We start from the raw sequence: 17449 nt of genomic DNA on the forward strand, positions 1-17449 counted from the left end.
GCGCATACATTATACCGCACTTGATATGCAAACGGTAATTTTTTCACAGATCGTTACTCATCGTTAAGATAGTAAAATTATTACTCGTTAGAATTATTAATCGCAATTTTTTCGGTTAAATTAAGATTCATGTGTCACTAGGTTTTCTTTCTCTCTTTTTCGGTACATTATGTGTGATTTTATTTATATCGCGAAAGTTTCATTTCACCAAAAGACACATTTTTCCTTTTCAAGTCGCTGCGAACTTGCTGTTAATTATTATTTGTATTTTACGAAACAGAAATCAAGTGAAATTAATTGTCGAAATTTCCGCGAGCGTGTCCCTGATTAATAGATTCTGCGAAAGTATCGTGGCATAATTGGCGAGACACTTTTCTAAAAGATAGAAAAGGCCTCCCAAAGCCGTTTGTGCGAGACGCTTCGAACATATGCAGCCGTCACATATGTGACGAAACATATGCGTGTCCGTCATGCCCCAGCAGCGGCTACCGCCTCGAAGAAATCCCCTTGACGGAGGGGCCCCGTCGAGGAACAGCTGTCCCCGTCTCTCGCGCCACCTCACCATGGGGTCCCTGCCGCGACGAGTAGTTAGAAATACGCGCGAGATACACGGAAGCAGATCACCTAACAAGGAAATTCAGGATTGTGTCTCCCTATGTTATACTAATAACACAAAAGGGGGTGGAAATAAAATTTTTTGTTTATAATTATATAACAATAATAATATAAAATCTATTATAATTAATGATAAATTTAATTATTGTATTCTAGCGAAATAATTGTCATGTAAAACAAATATATAACCAAGTATATAAAATATATAAATAACTAATAAATAATAAGAAAAGAAATTAAAATCTTGAATTCGCTAGGAAAGAAAAGATAATTAAATGTATATTATATATAAAAATAAGATAATCACATATAAGACAAAATATCTTGTAAAAAATAGAAACATGTATATCTTTACACGTAGAACGTTTTATAAATGTGAAAAGAGAAAAGGAAAAAGAGAAGGTGGAAAATTAATTAGGGCAATTCGTTATAAAATAATTGGTACTGAAATACTTTGCAAGCGTAGCGAAAATGAATTTTCCGCTTGCAAAATGCAATCGCGGCTCTTTGCCTTAATATCTTGCTTTTCGGCCGGTTTCAGTGCGATGCGAGTTCTGCTGTCGAAACTGCCGCGTCCCTGGATCGTCGACGAGAAGAAAGATGATGGTTACACGGCACTTCATTTGGCTGCCCTCAACAATCATGTGGAAGTTGCCGAGCAATTGGCACGCGCCGGAAAAGCCGATCTAGACCTGCAGAATGTGAACCTGCAGACTGCTTTGCATTTGGCTGTCGAACGACAGCACACTCAGATTGTCCGGGTGCGTCCTTCACTTCCGTGTGAAGATTGTTTGACTCTCTCATAATATTTATTAATTTTCTATAATGACAAAAATAAAAACAATCTAGGAATCAATATCTAATAGGATAATAAAAAAAATCTCTCCCTCTTTGAAGAAGAGTCGACAGTTAATTTGCGATATGATTTGTCCAATCGTAGTTATTGGTTCGCGAAGGTGCGAATCTGAATGTTGCCGATAAAGATGGGGACACGCCTTTACACGAGGCCCTTAGACATCACACGCTATCGCAATTGCGACAGCTGCAGGATGTGCAGGACGTTGGACGACTATTGATGGGTCTAGGCACTCAGGGTCAAGACAAGAAGAGCAGTTCCTTCATCGCGTGCTTCCTGGCAGCGCACGGTGCCGACCTGGAGCTAAAGAACAAGAAGGGTCAAACACCCTTAGACCTTTGTCCAGATCCCAATCTCTGCAAGACCCTCACTACCTGCCACAAAGACAAGGAGTCGTTAGTATCGATCAGCGCTCTTTGATCTTTTAATATCTGGCTTTTTTTAATTTCTTAAGCTTTACACCAAATGTAGGTGCTCAATTACTGATATTTATAAAAATTTTGCAAGTTTAATTTGATACATATATAGGAGCAAAGGATTTTTTAATCGTGAGAAATCAAACGCGAGTTTGCTATATTTCCTGCAAATTCGATCTAGTTAAGTTCTAGGTTCTAGGCAATTTTTTATACAATTATTTCGTATATATCTCTTTGTATTTCTAAATATAATATTCATTAGAATGCGACTTTTCTCTTTTTCAGACATGACATCGAGATTGTTACTCCATCGGCAGCAATCGACGAATGTTTAGTATGTTCTGATGGCAAACGGGAAATGTTATTCACTCCATGTGGACACGTGGCTTGCTGCAATGCTTGTGCACCGAGAGTGAAAAAATGTCTTATTTGCCGTGAAAATGTTCTTTCCCGAGTAAAGGTAAAATATTACTAATATTGTTACACATTATTATCCGTAACTTATACCGTTGACATCTTATTCTTAACAATAATCAACATTTTAAATTAGTATTCGATTTTTAAATTTTATTATTTTTATTATTTATTTTAAATTTTATCTCAATAATAATATTGCCAATAATATATTATAATTCCAAGTTTCTTTATTTTCGAGGATTTGTGGGAAAAATCGATTTCATTTTTATACGCCAGTCTTACATGTTTTACGCGAAGACACACCTTTTTCTAATAATTTAAATCAAAATCTTCTATAGCGCCAATCAATATTTTAATCGTATCATAAATTACGCTCTTTACATCGATGTAATTTAACACGCCGTGTTAATTTCTCTTTGGATAGATAATAATAATAGTTGACCGGATAGTTCGATTCTATTCTGAAATAGATCTCGCAATTCTAGGCGAGTTCCATTCACGCCCTCGCGTAATAATGAACATTTGTTTCCAGATCGAAGAATGCGTGGTGTGCTCGGATCGCAAGGCGGGCATGCTGTTCCATCCGTGCGGACACATGTGCGCCTGCGAAGGCTGCGCGGCCCTGATGAAGAAGTGCGTGCAATGCCGGGCCCAGATACAGCACATGGTACCACTCTCGGTTTGCTGCGGTGGTGGAGGTGATGTCACTTACGTAAAGGGCTGCAACGCCTCAGGTATAACGTCCACTTTGCATAGAGCGCGCTTGATATCTCGCCTCGACCTATCTAATCGCACTGAATATATCAAACTGTTCCCATATGTAGAACGTAGTAGCGATTAGATAGCTCACCTCGATTTATCTATCTAGCTCATATAGATCCGAGAATGAATTAGAAAGATTAAAGATCTCACTTTTAAAATATAATAATCAAAATGATCTTTTAGTTTTATAGTTGAGATAGACATATATATCTAATACATATATTATTTTTCTCTTATATTTTTCTGTTGTCAACATTTTATAATGCAAATTGCTCGACATCTATGTCACATACATAATTAATTATTTGTTAATTTGCTCTTTTTAATTTTATATAATAACATTTGATATAATAACATTAAATATTATACATCGCGAATAAAAATATGAATTGTAATGAATAAGAGCAGCGTGTAACTTTTGCAAATTTGTTTTAAAAAAATTAATTGTTACATTACGAAGGAACGATATCTGAAGTCAAGGCAGATCCCGAGGAGGAGCCGACGCCCTCGAACAACACCGTGGCTGGGGAAGCTCTCCTAATGAACAACGGCAGCCGAGATACTTCCCACAGCGACATACAAAAACTACAGCAGCAATTGCAGGACATCAAGGAGCAGGTACGTGTCCCCTCTGCGTCTCGCTTCGTTATGCGCCGCTTTAATGAAACGAATAATTTCGTTTGTGCCGAAGGAAGAAGTCGGAACTGTGCTCTGTACAATTATCATTCGTTCTCGAAAAACCGGAATATATGTTTTCTCGAAAATTCCAAGCTTTTTTGTCGCACAATAATTTCAATCTATCATTCTGTTTAATTTATATTTTGCCAATTACAGAAAATGCTACAATATTAGATTAACTAAAAAGATTTATCTTTCATTCAAATGGACTATAATAAAAAATTAAAAAAAGATATTTAACATTACAAAAATATAATAAAATAGAGATATAAAATTTTATTTTCGTTAAGAAAAAATCGATTCTAAAATAATTCTAATTAAAAGAATCTTGGAAATTTGTATTAGAAAGGAGCATAGAGCTTGAATCATAAAATAATTTGTTCATATTAGAAGTAGAATTTAGATGGAAATATCAGAGACGATAAGTCGCGAGAGTCCGCTTGTTTTATTGTTGCAGACTATGTGTCCAGTTTGCTTGGATCGTCTAAAAAACATGATCTTCCTGTGCGGACATGGCACCTGCCAAATGTGCGGCGATCGTATGTCGGAGTGTCCAATATGTCGCAAGGCGGTTGACAAGCGCATTCTGCTCTACTAAAAATAAAAAGACTGTCACCGATCGCATTGCGCACTGGAATTTTCCTGGGGCTATCACAATTCAATAGACGAATTATATAATTTACGATTATCTGCAACATTTCGCGAGAGAAAAAACTGTCTAGTTTCTTCTGACGTTTATTTTTAACAAGATTATTAAACAAGATATGTCAGGTTGAATTGATAGAACGATATATTGTTTTGAAAAGACATGATTCAGTTGCATAAAACTGAAAAACAATATATATGCTGGAATTATGATCTTCGAGCAATAATTCATAAATAAAATATAATCCGATATTGATAAACGAGCTCGTACATATAGTGTACGCACACTTATTATATTATTTAATATTCATATTCCTAGTAAAAAGAAAAACTTGTTGCATGATAAATGATATATTACGCTGTTAAAGTTGTGTTTCATATATGTAGCCGTATAGTTATTAATACATGAATGTAACATATTTCCAATATGTTTTATACAGAGCTTTTTATTTATCATTTATTAGCATTGTTTTTCTGCATAAATAAAAATTGCAAAAAAAATCCAGTAGACATAAGAGAGTTCTTCCGAATATTTATTATTAATATAGGATTAATATGTCTTTATATCCATCTTGAGAATAATTCCCATGTAGAAATTGTTAAAATTAATAAATAAAAAATATCATATTTGTGAATTATTTTATCTTTTGATATAAATCGTATGAGGATTATAATTAAAAGCGTTTATTAAAAAATATTACAATTTCCTGATATGTGATATGTTATCTATATATTACATAAATCGGTAAAAAAATGTTTTTGATTCAATACATTGATTGATGTAGATAGGATGATACAAAAAGCTTCTTTTTAATTATATTTTTTAATTTAAAAATTTATTATTTTAAATTATTTTTTTAAGTAATAATTATGTTAAATGATATAGAATTAAGCGATATAAAATTTATATTAATTACATTTACGGCATAAATCTCTTTTATATTAACTTTATAATATATATATATATATATATATATATATATATATATATATATATGTTATGTGAATTTATAGATCAAACTTTATTAAAGGTCTGCCAAAAATATTAGTTTTTATAGCGAATTCAGTTGGATGCACTAGTGCACACTAATGCATATTAAAGAGTGTCGTACATATGAATTTACAATAGTATAATTGAAATAATAAAATAATTAACTATTATTAATAACTTTAACTTTATTAATAACAATAAATTATTGAACAATAAATTATTATTATTATTTGATACAAATGATAATAATAACTCAGAGAATTAATTATTTTATTTATATCAGTTATTTATGCTAGTGTAAATTTGTATACTACAACCTTTAAGAGCATTAGTATGCACTAATATACAACCAAATAAACTCATTATTAGACTCTTGAAAGTGTGCATCATTAGCGAAATGAATAATATTTTATTGCACAACTATACATTATCATTATGTATTAATTATGAAGCGATGTGCATTTATGTCATTATACATTATAAAGGCGCGATTATCTATCCTATTTTCCCTTTTATGACAATTTTAATTATGTATTTCTTGTATATATTTCATGTAATAGTAGTGTTTTTGTTTATGCATCTCTTCCGAGTTTGAATAATGAAAGTGGACAGTTTATTCCATTTGATTTCAAATTTATGTTCAATTATTTTGTGATTAATTCAATCTTTAAAATTGCTTATATGTATCAAATATATAAAATATATATATATATATATATATATATATATATATATAATATATATAATATATATAAAGTAGAATTATTCGGACTCGCAGATCATTCCTGTGTTGATAGTATTTCTATATATTTTACTGCTATCTTTCTTGAATTTTATTTAGATATCGACATTCATCGTCGTAATGCGAATTATACGATACCATAAATAAAAATGTGACAATTTAAATTATATCGCAAATATGTCCGATAGAATAAAATAGTAATACGTATTATTAATCGCTTTAATGTATCCCACCTACAAAATAAAGAAATTTTGTAAACTTGCTATATAAAATACCTTATTAAATATCACATAATGAACTTGTAACTAGACTTGTATAATAAATGATCACTCTAGCTGAAATGAGTATAAGAGACAATATATATACGAAAAATTATTTATTTTCTTCGAGAATTTAAATTTCATATACATATAGCCACATTTATATATATTGATAACTGAATGTACAGATTTCTGTTCATTTGTTGCGTGAGTTGAGTAAGATACTCACACAGTTTAAAATCTACAAAGAAATTATCGAATTTACACGCGCGATATGAACATCCATTCCAGTCGCGTACCATTAGCTATTCCTAAATATGAAGACTGCACTGCGTCTTCTCTTAGAAGATCTCGCGTATTTTATGAACAATTCGTATAAAAGACTATCTCACGCATTCGCACAACACATTCGCAGCGCTAACGGCACTTATGTCGCAAAAATTAGACCGAATGCAGTGGCGAGTCATTCTGGAGACTATCTCGTGCAAGAAAATGATCCAGTACGAAACACGTAATAAAAGTATTCGCTTACAAAGAGACAAAAAAAATGTGCATTCGTATATGGATATAGCGAACACGCTTTTCACGTATATGTACGAAGGACGATTGCTAAATAATTTACTATGACCAGGCGCTGGGGTATGTGCGTAAAGCCTATATTTTGATAGTATCATTATATTAAATATTTTAATTACATTAATTTAATAACTTGCTAGTTGTTCTCTGTCTGATATTTAGTCAAACACAACAATCGAGATTGTCACAGAGAGTTGTGTGACACAGATTATAGTATTTTATTTTTTCCTCTCTTTTTTTTTAGATTTCCTTTGAGGTTTTATCAGAGTTAAACTACCATTAGAATGATTAGAGTTAAATTTTATTTCTTCACGACCTATCTTTTTTTTTTATTATTATACTCGTTTATTGTGTTCCATATCACACAGTACGTGCGCAATTGTAACAAATAAAAGAGAATCCAATTTTCAATTCTTGTTTTAATTCTATCTAATGATAGCACGAAGCATCGATTATTCCATCAATAATAGGTCGCGAAGAAAAAGCGCGTTACCTTTAACATTCAGAGGACGAATTTAAATTGGGTGGGGAAATTTTCTTCGTCCGAGTGAGACGATCTAATTCCGCCGCTGCATCGTTGCACATTGTCGCTTTGTCCACTGGTGTAGCCTCTAAGATACGAAATATTCTTTTTAGTATTTTTAATACAGAAAGAAATTTATTATAACATACCAAGTTTTAAGGGACTCGTTCCAACGTTGCCTGGCGTTCCTGGTGAACCGGGCTGCACTCCAGTTTTCTTGTAAAGAAGAGAATTGAAGAAATTAGCTAAGACACCTTCTCCGGACGGCGTCGCACCGGTACCCTTGGGATCCAGCTTCTTGTTCGGAGACGCCACCTATTCATAAAAATATTAATATTCGTCCATTTTCGAAGCATATTATATCCTTAATCGACAGATCATACCACATAGATTAGAACATGCTTTCAAATGTTAACTGGAATAATCACACGAGTTGAAATTGAAATTACATGGATTATTAAACAATAACACATTGTACAATTAATTGTCGGGAGGTCTTGTATGTGGCTTATCGACATCCTGTATCAGCAAGGATTAAATTACTATGTTAAATGAAAAAATTGATTTGATATGCTATGATGGCGCTATATTAATATATTGCAATTTTATCATTCCATTAAACGAATTCACTAGATATATTAAGCAATATGGATCTCCTAGGAGGCATATAATACATGAAGGATAAAAATACATCTGCTTTCAACATTGAATGAATTGTCTATATGGATAAACGAATATGCAAAACAACTATATGAATTATATTGCATAATGAACAAAACAATTGGCACAAACATATACCAAGTTATAGAATCAATGATTTTGTAATGAATGTTGTGACAAATTAGATTAATGAATTACTCGCACGATTCATAAATGCAATGAGAAAATTAGTAGCGACACTGTGATACCTTTGATTTGACACGCAACATGAAGAGCATGCCCTATTTATAAATGGTATAACCTGTATAATTGGTCCAGGGCTTGCCTGATTCCGAGTTGTTGGAGAACGAGTGGGATCTTTCAAGCCGGATAGAGCAGCTTGCTGTCGCGCGAGAAAAGCTTGCTCTTCCTCTGCATGAATCTCCATTTCTCTGGCAACACACTAAACCGATGATGTCATTGAATTAAATATTATATAAGATTATATTTGCATATCAGAACAAGAAGAATTATATTAAAGAAACAACATGATAACATACTTTCCGATTTATCGCTGGCTGTGCAATAACATCGCGATAGTAATCGTTCGCCTTCATAGATTGCAAATTTTCATGTAGAATGCTAATTTTCTTCATGTTATCCCAACCAGCAGGACTGCAAATAATTATTAGTCTATTAACATACATAAGTATAAAAGAAAGTCTCGGAAATGTAAGAATGTGCTTACATAAGTACTGCGTCCTTTTCAACAACCAATGCCGGTGTTCTAAACGGTAAAGAATATATTCTATGTGTAAGATATTTATAAAGCAAATCACAGTTTTTGTCCTCTTTCGCTGATGTGTAGAAGAGACCCGCACCATATTGCAAGCAAAATCGCCTGATCCATTGCTGCATAAAGTCGAAGTGTTCATCTCTATATAGAAGTAAAAAAATTATGTAGGATTAATATAATTTATACTAATAATTTGCAGTGAATTCTTCAAGTAATACTCACTTGTAATCCTGTTCTTTTTCTAGAGTGGACATATAATCGGTTTTCGTTATGACCACGACAACATCTAAGCCCAAATTGGTTGTAAGTACTCCCTCTGGTAAAGGTAAACTCTCAGTGGTATCATCATCTAAATTACGACTGGTACGTCGCAAAGGACTCCCAGGATCTAGTTCATCTCCTGGTTCTGTGTAGTCTTGCCATTTCTTAATATCTAATCAAATTGCATAACATTATATATATATATATATATATATATATATATATATATATATATATATATATATACAGGGTCTACCAAAAGTGTGGAAACCCCTCGTGGAAATATCTCGGAAAATATACGTTTTACAGAAAAGTGTTTCCAACAAAAGTTGTAGGGTTTAAGAAGATCTATATACTGATTCTATCAGTTTGACCTTGGATGGCGTCGTCAAGGTCAGGTCAAGGTCACATTGACTTTTTTAAATGACACCCCCTACATTTGATTGCATATTCTTATAGCTTAATTCAAGAGCTTTCCAAAACACTATAATAATGTTCATTTTTATTAAGTACTTTGCGAGTTATGAGGGTTGAAATAATTTCTTAATTTTACATAAACCATAAAATATCTAGTAAACCATTCATTTTTCGATTATCTTACCTTCATACTTTTATGTACAAATTAATGAGAGGAATCAATTGGTGTAAAGAAAACACATAGTTGTTTCTAAGAAAAAATATGTAATTTGCAATTAACAATTCCATATTTTTTCTTAAAAACAACTGTATGTTTTCTTTACACCAATTGATTCCTTTCATTATTTTGTACATAAAAGTATGAAGGTAAGATAATCGAAAAATGAATGGTTTACTAGATATTTTATGGTTTATGTAAAATTAAGAAATTATTTCAACCCTCATAACTCGCAAAGTACTTAATAAAAATGAACATTATTATAGTGTTTTGGAAAGCTCTTGAATTAAGCTATAAGAATATGCAATCAAATGTAGGGGGTGTCATTTAAAAAAGTCAATGTGACCTTGACCTGACCTTGACGACGCCATCCAAGGTCAAACTGATAGAATCAGTATATAGATCTTCTTAAACCCTACAACTTTTGTTGGAAACACTTTTCTGTAAAACGTATATTTTCCGAGATATTTAGGGGTTTCCACACTTTTGGTAGACCCTGTATATATATATATAGTTATATTACATATAACAAAATTAAAATAATTTGCTATATCAAAATGCATATTGCATTTTGGTTGCCCCTATTTTAGATTAAAGAAACTTGAAACAGTAAATATAGCAGTATCAAAGCATAATTAAAACAATGAACAATAGTTACAATAGCCAACATTGAATCAATGATATGATATTATGTATTATATTCTTATTATGTTTTATTATATGATATTATGATATTATGTATACTTGTGATTTTTTATACTTACTAAGCTGCCTGCACCGTTGCCTAGTATCATTATCTAATGGTAATTTGTCAATATGATCGCCTAATAATGCTGCCCATGATTGAAGCTGATCAAGAATGGCCCATGGAGTAGTCATAGCAGCAACTAACATAACAAGCGTATGCGGAAACCTCTCTTTGTTCAGTGCAAATCTCAAAAGATTTGCATGACCTGGGTCTCCATCCAAAACCCACACAGATAGCCTTGTGTGATCTAAAGTAATAATATACTGTGATATTTGTCAAAATATTCCATTAATTATCAGATTAATTTTGCACTAACCGTCTCGATAATCATCTCTAACATCAATATATGCAAATTCTAATCCAGAGCCTTTCTTTGGATCCTCCACACCTTGTAGCTTAGCTATAAGTGTAGTCTTCCCACTTTCATTATCACCTAACAAAAATATACCATTAAATACATATATATCTCCATAATTATCATAGCAAAAATAATATATTATATTTGTTATTAATAATATTTACAAGGAAAAAACAAATATATTTTCTTCTAATATTTGAAACGCATTAGTGTCTATATAAATCGCAAGGGACGCGAATACTGTGATGTGATATAACCTATCAGTACTTTATGACAAAAGTATCACACGTAACATGAAAAAAATCACAATGAAAAAACTCATTTATCTCTAACTGATAATTAGCATAAATATGGCGATGTAGCATTTTTTTTGTCGATGACACACACATCTAGCAGCGATATAGATACTTAATATGCGTGCTACATCGGCCCATCGGTCGATCGGTCCGATCTCGGGATCTCGTTGACATTTACCTAGAACGAGGACGTTTTTGTTTGATGGTAGCTTGTTGTTGCTGCTATTCTGCACTTCTGCTAAAATGGATGACCTGTAAAGCATACGAGTAACGTTGAGTAAGGGGCGAATTGAAAATGTTCAATTTTTCTCACGCAACAATAGGATGTGTCATGGAAAGCGGAAGACCGTCTCTCTTGAATAAAGCGTAAAAAAACGAATGGCTGTTCTCGTTTCGCATTTCGATAAATGGATAATCATCACGTGAATATCACGACACGTACCACAAATTATCCTTATTCTCGATGTCCTCTTTCTTTTTCGTCTGAAAGCCATTGCTCTGCAACATTGTGTCAACCATCGTCGCTGCCATTATCATCCATTTGACAGGAATAAGGATATCGATTGCGAGGGCGCGAGCAGCGGGTGTGGTGCGATTGCAAAGTCGATTATATTGCATTTCGACTTCGATTAATCGCCGTCAAACAAAGTGATTCTAATCGAGATTATCGAGGCATTCGTTCTATTGACAAGAATGCCAATTGAACAATTAGTTCTGTCAATTGTTTTGTTAAAAGATATTTACTAAACTAAAGTATAACATTATATTTAGTAATTAATTATATATACATAATCTTAATAAACTTTGCTAAATATAATATAATTGCATTATATAAATTATTACTATGTATATATAAAATATAATTACTAAACATATCTAATTATAAGTAATATATATATATATATATATATATATATATATATATATAATACTTTACTAAATATAAGTATTATATTTATTAAACTATTATATTAATAATATTTAATTATATTTTTAATCAGATATTTTTAAAACAGGAATAGTTTTGTATTTATTCGAATGATAAGAATAGCATTTATTAAATCTAATTAATTTACACTATATTCTTATATTCTCATACTTTAACTTGTATAGAACTCCTTCAGATAGTCGGCTTTAGGTTTCAATATTACTTTATCAGGAACATTGACCACCCATCCTGGTTCCAGACCATAAAACAATTGTCGCGGATCCTTGCGCTCGCATAACATCTCGTAATCAGGATCGTCCTCGATTTTTGGTAACTCGTAACCATACTTTTGGGCTAACACCAATCGTTCCTGAGAGACTTTCTCAGGATCGGCCAAGTATCCTCTCGTAGTGGCGCTGGAATAATATTCCAGGCAATCGTCCGGTGGTAAAAATCGACGTGGTATCGGTTCACCTGAATACATTTTATAAGCATTACATACAAAGAAGGAATTCTTTTTTTTTAAATTATACAAAAAATATTTCTCTCTGAAATTACCTTTGCTGAAAAATTGCTCTGTATCACACATGGCATGAAGAGAGTGCACATCGTAGTAAGCAGTTGTAATTATACCTCCATTTCTCTCAATAGCTGCAATTACAGGTTCACTGGCCCATTGTACCTCTATATTTATTTTAGCTTTAAAACAATGTGCACCCTTAAAGCAGAATTTTTACATTAATCTCAAATATACATACAATATTAATATTAAAATTTAAAATGAGATAAAATCTTAAAAAATGTTACCTCATCTGTCAAATGAACACCCGCATGTTTATGATTTACATTAATGTGGTATAATTTAGTATTTAATAATGTTATAAGATCAATTGGTTTAGTGATATCCAGCCGATTCAAATCAATAAGCATTTGTAGTTTATGTAAACTAAGCGGTGGATATTCTCGTCTCAAACTAAAATATAGAATAGCACTGTTTTTTAGAAATTTCATACATAAACATGTATATTTTGTAATCTGATAGAATGAATAGATTCATAAAACTTACTGATGACCCCTGTAGTAAGGTTCGTTACCAAATCTCAAATAGAAAGGAGTATTGCCAGTTTCATATCCCAAGCGCATATAATTTTGTCTCTGTCCAGAACCTTTTTGTCCAGCACCATGTCTATTACCACCATGTTGACCTCTGCCTCGTTTCTGTATAAAAATAAAAAGTGATAAGAAATGAAACGATGATGGTGAAATATATATGACATAGAATTTGATTGAAAGTGTATTTAAATTCAAACATATAGAAAATTAATCCAATATAATATTGCAATCTAATTATATACATGCGTTTGTTTAAACTTTTTTAAAAACTAGCATAAAATTGTTACATTATATTTTTATATTTTTCTAATTATAACTTACATTTTTTCCCTTTGGCGCACCGGGATTATCTCGAATATTTGATAATGTCAATCTAGGTAATACTCTCAAAATGGATAACGCTAACTCTGTCCCTTTCTTATTTCCAGCCATATCAATGTATAGTAAACTTTTTCACAGATGATATAAGAAAAATAATTTATTGATCGACCCAAACAGGTTTTCTTAACCTCAAATTAAGTATCACGCAGTAGTGACATCAACGGCGTTTGTCCAAAATAAGTAACAAGTGACAGTATTCAGGGTAATCACATATATGAATGGCACGCAAAAAACGTGAAATGTGTGAATGACATTTGATGAATTGAATATACAAATATGAATGAACTAAATTTTCGATGAAAGAATGGAATCTGGAGAAAATTTAAAAAAGTAAAGAGGGAGCTGATGTAAAATCTAACAAGGAAATGGTGGGTGTTTTGAATGATTCCGATAGCGAGGACGAGCTACCGCCAGGCTGGGAAGAGAGGACGACCTTGGATGGGAATGTTTATTATGTGAAGTAAATCCCCATCCAATGACATAATACTTTTGCATGAAAGGGATTAAAGATCGCTTGTGACGATATAAGAAAAATACTAACATGAATCTGCAGAAATTTAAAAGGTTATAATATTTTGTTGCAGTCATTACACGAAAGGCACCCAATGGACGCATCCTAGAACCGGTCGTAAGAAAATTGTCGATGGAGGTATGTATTTGATTTCAATCGATCGTCATAACAATTGTAACTTATAGTTTATTATTATAATGTATATGTGTATAATTCTGAACAATATTTATTGGATTTCTCAAAACAGCTTGCAGTGTGCATGATAGCTATATTTCTAATTTTAACAAAATTATACAAAAAGTATTTTGCAAAATCTTGCTTAGGATTTTAATAATTATATTAGATTAAATTATATTAGATTATTATATTATATTAGATAAAATTGACAATATTTAATCATATTTTTCACAGAAATTAAGAATGTACACAATTACTAATGAATAATAAATAACACTAATGAATATATAATATAGTAATTAAAACAGATCTAAATTTGAAAATTTATCAGAGTTGCCCCCTGGATGGGAGAGATGTATATCAGATGATGGTAAAGTGTTGTTTGTTGATCATACAAACCGTACAACGACCTATACTGATCCACGATTAGCATTTGCTACTGAATATAGAGAGATGTCTCAGCCAGTGCGACAGAGATTTGACGGAAGTAGCACTGCTCTGGCAGTGTTGCATGGCCGAGATTTACGCAACAAAATCGCTCTTGTTACAGGAGCGAATACAGGCATTGGTAAGCAAAAGTTGCTAATATGCAATAATTGTTATAATTGTTCTTACAATTGTTCAATAATTGTTATAATAGTTCAATAATTGTTATAATTGTTCAATAATTGTTATAATTGTTCTTACAATTTTACTGATTAGAGAAAACTATCTGTGTACAGGATTTGAAACAGCCAGATCATTAGCTTTACATGGCTGCAATGTGATATTAGCCTGTAGAGATATAGAAAAAGCTAATGAAGCTATAAGACGCATTCAGCAAGAAAAGGAGACTGCAAATTGTATGGCTTTACAAATCGACTTATCATCGCTGCGAAGTGTACGAGAGGCTTTTGAGCAGTTCAAGCAGAAATTTAAGTAATTTCATTGTACATATATTATTAAAATATTGTAATCGTTAATCACTTTAGAATGAAATTTTCCATTTTCTCAGATCTCTCCATATTCTCATATTAAACGCTGGTGTGTTTGGGTTACCTTATCAACTTACAAAAGATGGTTATGAAACGACATTTCAAGTCAATCACTTGTCGCAGTTTTATTTGACGCTTTTATTAGAACATGCTATACAGAGCTCCAACAATCCTAGAATCGTAGTAGTTTCCAGTGAGTCTCATCGGTAATGTCTCAATATATTCTACCTGGTATTCTACCAGTATATTCTATCTTAATTAAATATAAAATCAAAATCTTTGTAATTGAACATACTTTATGATTTACAGATTTTCATCGATACGTACTCCAGAAGATATTCACCAATCAACTTTATCTCCACCAGCGTATAAATACTGGGCGATGGGAGCATATAACGATTCAAAGCTCTGTAATATTCTATTCGCACAGGAACTGGCACGAAAGTGGCCCTCTGTAAGCGTATTTGCATGCCATCCTGGTAACTTGGTGTCTACATCCTTATCGCGTCACTGGTGGCTATATCGATTGTTGTTCGCTTTAGTACGGCCGTTCACAAAATCAATGGTATGGATAAATTTTCTAATAAATTTATACGCAAAATGTAATAAATATAAAATGCAAAGGGTGAATTTTGAAAAAGAAAAAATATGATTGTTTAAATTTATATTTTAAATATTTTACACCTGTTTTTTAACAATTTATTAAATCATTATATTACTTCTGATTTTATTTGTTATAATCAATGAGAAAAAAAAAGATAGAATAACAACACATAATGTATTACAGCAACAAGCAGCCAGTACAGTGGTATTCTGTGCTACAGCACCCGAGTTAGAGGGTGTAACAGGAGGCTATTTCAACAACTGTTATCGTTGTCAACCATCAAATGCAGCATTAAATCTTACATTAGCCACGCGATTGTGGACCTTTAGTCAGGACATGATAACAGATATTTTAAAAGCAAATGGGGATAATTAAAGATGAATAAAAAAAAGATTTCTTAATAATGATATATATATACAGACAACTATAATTTGTCTGCCAATCTGCTTTAATAAGGTAAAACAGGAAAGAATATTTTTAATCATATAATAATTGTATGACGTATTTGTATACATATTTATAAAATAAATATATATTAATAATTAATAATGTTATAATAATTAAAACTTTTAGATTAATATTAATAATAATATAAGGGATATATTTATTTATATAAATATCGAGGATAATATAATATGAGGATAATATAAACTTGGGGATAATATTAACTTGAAAATTAAGATAAATATTTTCATTAAAAAAAAATTTGGAACGAATATGTTAAACAAAAGGACCATTTCTCTCCCTATTGTATCATTTTTTCTATATATTTGTATAATTTAAATTTGTATTCTATTCGTACATGTGTTACGATTATTCAAATAAAATATACGAGCCAATTTCAAATTGTACGCGTAATAATTAATTATTTCTCAAAAACCGATTAATTTTAAAATAATTTTTTAATTCATGATTTTTAATGAAAAATCAGTGATTCAATTAATTAAATTTATCTTGATGCGGAAACAGACGAGACATAACTACGTCCATAACAATTTCGAATCTCTCTCTACTATTTGATTGTTTTACTGCGCTTTTATAAAGTCAGATTCTATAATAACTTTTAATTTTGTATTTCAAATTAAATTATTATTTTAGATATAATAATTTTTTTTACATTTCTAACATTCATTTTTTACATTTCTACTAGTCACTAGTCGAGTGTTTCTCTTTGATTTAAATTTGCAATAATTAAACGCATTGTGAAGAAAACCGCGCTGATGTCAGACTACGCGTCATTTTTACGCAGTGAAAATCGGTCGGATTATATTCGCTCCCCTTTATTCGTCTTTTAAAAATAAACAAGGAAGGTACAGTGTGCACGAGTATTATTGTAAGTGTCAAAAAATTCGTGCGAATATTATAGTTGTGAATATATAAAAATAAATACAACCCAATATACTACGCAATTTTCTACGTTATATATTGAATCAAAATTGCGCAAAAGAGGAAAAAAACAAAAATACTATGAATGGATTTTATTAAAGATAATTAAAAATATTTCTCATTTTTTCTTGCTTTGGGCAAATCTACATATATACGACCAAT

At 31.5% G+C, this 17449-nt stretch overlaps 4 protein-coding genes across 5 annotated transcripts in view; 2 read left to right on the forward strand and 2 right to left on the reverse strand.

Annotated features, from left to right (window-relative positions):
- LOC105259084 (E3 ubiquitin-protein ligase MIB1) overlaps positions 1-4967 on the forward strand; it is a 335556-nt gene extending 330589 nt beyond the window's left edge. Inside the window, exons 10-15 of the mRNA XM_011270820.3 lie at positions 1157-1376; positions 1556-1866; positions 2173-2347; positions 2837-3038; positions 3527-3684; positions 4202-4967. Coding sequence (XP_011269122.1) covers positions 1157-1376; positions 1556-1866; positions 2173-2347; positions 2837-3038; positions 3527-3684; positions 4202-4342 — 1207 coding nt within the window. The 3' untranslated portion in view covers positions 4343-4967. The remainder of the gene's footprint in view (positions 1-1156; positions 1377-1555; positions 1867-2172; positions 2348-2836; positions 3039-3526; positions 3685-4201) is intronic.
- Positions 4968-7115: 2148 nt separating this feature from the next.
- On the reverse strand, positions 7116-11846 carry LOC105259085 (cytoplasmic dynein 1 light intermediate chain 1). Of its 2 annotated transcripts, none has more exons than XM_011270821.2 (10): positions 11656-11846; positions 11392-11465; positions 10876-10992; positions 10576-10806; positions 9139-9349; positions 8869-9057; positions 8681-8795; positions 8443-8583; positions 7631-7796; positions 7116-7569 (listed from the first exon to the last, which is right to left on the reverse strand). In XM_011270821.2, the coding sequence occupies exons 1-10, from the start codon at positions 11829-11831 to the stop codon at positions 7454-7456; spliced, it is 1536 nt and encodes a 511-aa protein (XP_011269123.2). In that variant the 5' UTR covers positions 11832-11846; the 3' UTR covers positions 7116-7453. The 2 variants fall into 2 exon arrangements, with proteins under 2 accessions (XP_011269123.2, XP_011269124.2); XM_011270822.3 differs by having other exon boundaries at positions 8467-8583; positions 11656-11781.
- A 401-nt stretch (positions 11847-12247) lies between these two features.
- LOC105259086 (39S ribosomal protein L15, mitochondrial) lies at positions 12248-13803 on the reverse strand. Its single transcript, XM_011270823.3, has 5 exons — positions 13576-13803; positions 13208-13359; positions 12949-13114; positions 12700-12859; positions 12248-12615 (listed from the first exon to the last, which is right to left on the reverse strand). The coding sequence occupies exons 1-5, from the start codon at positions 13684-13686 to the stop codon at positions 12314-12316; spliced, it is 891 nt and encodes a 296-aa protein (XP_011269125.1). The 5' UTR covers positions 13687-13803; the 3' UTR covers positions 12248-12313.
- A 106-nt stretch (positions 13804-13909) lies between these two features.
- Positions 13910-16397, forward strand: LOC105259088 (WW domain-containing oxidoreductase). Its single transcript, XM_011270824.2, has 7 exons — positions 13910-14095; positions 14220-14284; positions 14655-14891; positions 15046-15241; positions 15318-15503; positions 15607-15862; positions 16085-16397. The coding sequence occupies exons 1-7, from the start codon at positions 14001-14003 to the stop codon at positions 16274-16276; spliced, it is 1227 nt and encodes a 408-aa protein (XP_011269126.1). The 5' UTR covers positions 13910-14000; the 3' UTR covers positions 16277-16397.
- The last annotated feature ends 1052 nt before the right edge of the window (positions 16398-17449 follow it).

This window comes from Camponotus floridanus, unplaced genomic scaffold (assembly GCF_003227725.1).
Source record: "Camponotus floridanus strain SB8 unplaced genomic scaffold, Cflo_v7.5 scaffold12, whole genome shotgun sequence".
NCBI lineage: Eukaryota > Metazoa > Arthropoda > Insecta > Hymenoptera > Formicidae > Camponotus > Camponotus floridanus.